The following is a 4,800-nucleotide window of genomic DNA, read 5'->3' as shown; positions in this document are numbered from 1 at the left end:
ACACAAGTTTCTGCTCTAATCAATACCTTATAAATAAATACAGAGTAATTTATTTTTGTCCAGTAGCCTAGACACAGGAAAAGAAACCCCCGAGAAGATGTTAAAGCAAAATAGAACCCAGCAGTTAATTTAAGGCTAGCAGATTTGGTGTGAGGAATTAACTGATGTACCTTCTTTTAAGAAAAAAAAAGAAGAAAAATAAAGAAAAAAAAAAAAAAGACATGCACTGTAACTACTTTGTTGAAGAAAACATCACGATCCACAGCAGAAAAAAATAAAATGCAATGTTTTCAAGTTAGATTAGAACTTACCCTGAAAGCCACCCACTCGCAGGTGTGACCTGCTACTTAACTCTTTCAGAAACACAGGGGACAGCAACGCCCCTCTCCATCTCTTTAGTTTTGTTTCCAGAATATACAATATGAACAGAGGAGGAGTCATGCCAGAAAGAAAAACCTTATATGCAGAGATTGCACACGATTATTGCATGCGTGTCGTGATACTACATGCCAACAACCATCAGCTGGGCCGATGGTCCCGCCGGCCGGGCTCCCGGCGCTACCGAGGGAGGGGATGCTCCTGCCTCCCGCCGCCTCGGGGACCGCGGGGGTTGAGCACAGGGAGGGCTGGTGGTGGCTCTCCCACCCACGCTGCCCTGGCCGGCAGCAGGTCCGAGCTCTGGAGGGATGACTGCAAATCCCACCGGGTTATGTAAACCGATCGGAATTCATTTTTCTCAGTTTAGGTGGAAGGTTCCCTTCCATCCTGCCACCACCCCCCGAAAGCTTCTGCAGCTTGGGAGGAAGGTCAGCCACCGACTGGCTGATGGGATCCGACATCATCTTTGTGGTCTTGGATACCAGTTTCTCCTCTGAATTGCCGGGGACCGAGCTGATCCGCTGGAGTTTCATGGGTAAGTCCCCTATGCTGTAGGCCTTCTCAGAGGTGGTGGAACTCATCCTGAGGAGTTTTTTGGGGAAGTCCTCCCTCCCAGTTATTTTCTGCAGTTTTGAAGGGAGTTTAGTGCCAACTTCATCGAGACCATCCAGGCACTCCACCGAGTTATTCCTCTCCTTGCTGTTGCTCACAGCAGGTGCTATCAAGGGAGAGGACATGAGCAGCATCTCCTCCTGCTCCTTCACGCTGTACGGTGGGGTGGGGACCTCAAACGTCGCGTGGAACTGGGAATAATCGACTTTAAAGAACCCCTCTTCCAAGGAGATAACAGGGAAGAAGCGGTGACCCCAGAGCACCTCGTCCTCGGTGTAGGATGTCCTGGCTTGGCACGTCATCCCTGCAACAAGCAAGGGAGAAAAACTTTCACCACAATTGTGGATGCACATAAAATTTGGGGTGTTTTTTTGAACATTTCATACAATCATAGAATCGTTTGGGTTGGAAAAGACCTTTAAGATGATCGAGTCCAAGCATAAACCCAGCAATGAGACATGTTTTATGTTTTTAAATGTATAAAAGCAAAGGCATTGGTGTACCTACCATTTACATACACAGAGCATGACCATTCAATGGCCAACCTCAAGGTGAAAGGAGACAACAACAGAATCATCAAATCATGGAATGTGATGAGCTGGAAGGGACCCACAAGGACCATGGAGTCCAACTCGTGTCCCTGCACAGGACAAGCCCAACATTCACACCATGTCCCTGAGGGCCTTGGCCAAATGCTGCTGGAATCTTGTCAGGCTTGGTGCCATGAGCACCTCCCTGGGGAGCCTGTTCCAGTGCTCCACCACCCTCTGCCTCAAGAACCTTTTCCTCATGGCCAACCTCACCCTCCCCTGACACATCTTCCTGCCATTTCCTCTGCTCCTGGCATTCGTTGGTGGCCAGAGAGAAGAGATCAGCGCCTGCCCCTCCTCTGCCCCTTGAGAGGAAGTTCTAGACTACCATGAGATCCCCTCTCATCTCTCAAGAGATGTGAATAATTCACATAAGATGTACGTGAATAATTCACATCTACTCTCCTGGATGCTTCTGAAGCTGCTGCTGACAAAAGGAAATACAGGGCTAACTGATAACCCTGCTGTTAAATTAGCAAGAGCTGCTGATTGTAATGGGAAGTTGGACTCATCAAGATCTTAAGGATCTTGTCAGGATCCCCTAAAGTAAGGAAAATATACCCTATTTTCACCATATTGACCCAGACCCTGTGCTTTACACACAAACCAAGCCCATGTTCACGTGTTCCAACCCACCAGCGAGCACCAGCTCTGTCCTATGAAATACATTTACTCCTCTTTGAGGGCTTCACCAACAATCTGCTCACAGATCCATCGCTGCCGGGCTGAGATCCAAGCTCAAAAAAAATCACCAGGGAAGAAGAAAGATGACTAAGAGGCACAACATCACCCTTCCTCTTCCTCCACCACCTCCCTCCTCCTGAGCACCCAGACTTGGCCATCCCAGTGACCCATCTGACCTCAAAAATCAGAGCAAAACTATGGCCATGGATTAATGGAAGCTTCTAGAAGAAATGTTGTTGCTTCTTTTTATTTATTTTTTTTTAAATGGTATCTGTAGCAATCCATAAATAGAATTACCCTGTCTTTTTATCCTACTATAGCAAATTGGAAAGATGACATTTGGTTTTCAGGAAGCCAAATCTACATCTACAGACACATCCTCTGCTTGGCTGGCCAGAAAGCTGTTCAGCCAGGAGAAAACACAAGGGAAGTTTGGAAGGCACAAGAAAAACGACAGCGGGGCTGCAGTGAGGGGGAGCAGGGGATGGATCCTCGCCTGGTGACATACAGCTAGAAAAATAATTAATAATAAATAATATTGCATATAAATAATAATTTATGTTACCCCTAACGGAACGGAAGTCATAGCTTTGCACAGCAATTTCTACTGCTAATACACCCCAGTATATCACAAAACATAAACTTCCCAGTTTTCTGCTTTATTTCTTAGGAAAAACCCTTGAGTTCAGGTTTTATTTGCACTGAGCACCTCCTCACCTGAGCACCTCCTCACCTGAGTGTCTCCTCACCTGAGCACCTCCTCACCTGAGCGCCTCCTCACCTGAGCACCTCCTCACCTGAGCTCCCACGCCGGCGGGAGCACACCCAGAGACCCAGCTATCCTGCCCCCTTCCCCCAGCCTCAGGTAGGACAGAACTTGATATTTACGGTGTATTTTCACCCGGTCACTAGGTTTTTCAGTTCTGTTTTCCAAGTGAATTGGAAGCAATCACTTATTTCATGGGTTTAGGGAAAAAAAACCTGCAATTTTTTTTGAAAAATGGTAATTAGAGTGAGTACTTCTTCCATCTGTGTCCTTCACTCCACAGCTGTTCATTAGCTGCACCTTCACCGCGACAGCCCGGACCTTTCACCCTCTGCTCCTTCAGACCTGACTTCTGAGGGAGACCTCATTAGCAAACGAACACATCTAATCATGCATGCAAATGGGGAGAGCCATGTTTGGAATGGGGTCTATGGGTGTGTGTGAAGCAGATGGCTGGTTAACTCCACTGACCTACGCTTTAGATAACAAATTGCTTAAAATGTAAATCTCTCTGCATAAGAAAAGTTGGGAATCATCGACCTCGCTGCAGGGCAGGCTTTGCTCAGAGGAGCTGCACCTTCAGCGTCACCAACGGGCTCCCGTGGTGTTGTGGTTTCACCCGGGCCGGCAGCTAAACACCACGCAGCCGCTCGCTCACCCTCCCCAGCCGGGAAATGGAGGAGAGAATCAGAAGGGTCAAAGTGATAAAACTGATGGGTTGAGCTAAAAACAACTTGAAATGGAAAGAAAATTGTAATGATAATAATAGTAATAATGGAATATACAAATGAGTGATGCCCAGTGCAATTGGTCACCACCCGCCGACCAATGCCCAGCCTGTTACTGGTGAGTGATCCCAGAGGAGAGAAATTCCCCAAACCCCAAGCCTGGAAGACAGGGTGAGTCAGCTTTCTGGCCAACCCTCATTAATATACTGAACATGATGTGATATGATATGGAATATCCCTTCAGCATCTCCAAATGCCAGTCTGGGCCTGTTAATCTTATTATGCTCCACCTAAGCTTCTTCTGCACCTGCAGACCAGCAAAACATGGGAAGTTGGAAAGTCCTTGATTTCCCAGCAACAACTAAAAACATCAGCATGTTACCAACATTCTTCTCATCCCAAACCCCACACTGAATCCAAACCCAGAGCTTTTCTAGCTGCTAAGAAAGTTAGTCCTATCCCAGCTAAAACTAGGACACGTGGGAACACTGCAAGTACTATTGCAAAAGGTGTGCTATCAAAATGCCATGGGGGCTGTAACAAGGGGCATGGCGGGAACATGTGGGTCAGCAATGCTGCCAGGGCTCGAGGAAGGTGGTGACCAGTGCACAGGACCAGCCAGCACCTGCATCCCCACCCACATCTGCAAGAAATCCCATGGCTGCTACTGCCCTGCTCCACAGGGATTTCTGCCTCCTGATCTAACAGAGAATCACTGAATCATTAAGGTTGGAAAAGACCTCCAAGATCATCAACCCAACACCACCATGGCCACTAAACCATGTCCTGAAGTGCCATGTCTCTACACATCTTTCGAACACCTCCAGGGATGGGGACTCCACCACTGCCTGCACAGGCTGTATATCATCCTACCATCCTACAAGGATGAGGAAGGGGCTTGGAGCATCTTTCTGATGGGGAAAGACTGGGAGAGCTGGGACTGTTCAGCCTGTAGAAGAGCAGCCTGAGAGAGGATCTGATCAATGTTTATCAATATCTAAAGGGTGGGTGTCAAGAGGATGGGGTCAGACTCTTCTCAGTG

At 47.6% G+C, this 4,800-nt stretch overlaps 1 protein-coding gene across 1 annotated transcript; it reads right to left on the bottom strand.

Moving 5' to 3' along the window:
- Positions 1-707: 707 nt before the first annotated feature.
- On the bottom strand, positions 708-1,292 carry LOC104531467 (G protein-activated inward rectifier potassium channel 1). Its single transcript, XM_010176352.1, has one exon. It carries the CDS (start codon positions 1,290-1,292, stop codon positions 708-710), a length of 585 nt encoding a protein of 194 aa, XP_010174654.1.
- Between the last annotated feature and the right edge of the window lie 3,508 nt (positions 1,293-4,800).

The sequence above is a fragment of the Antrostomus carolinensis genome, unplaced genomic scaffold, assembly GCF_000700745.2.
Source record: "Antrostomus carolinensis isolate BGI_N321 unplaced genomic scaffold, ASM70074v2 scaffold20489, whole genome shotgun sequence".
Taxonomy (NCBI): domain Eukaryota; kingdom Metazoa; phylum Chordata; class Aves; order Caprimulgiformes; family Caprimulgidae; genus Antrostomus; species Antrostomus carolinensis.
Note: the sequence above shows the minus strand (reverse complement) of the source record. Positions and strands in the feature narration are given on the sequence as shown.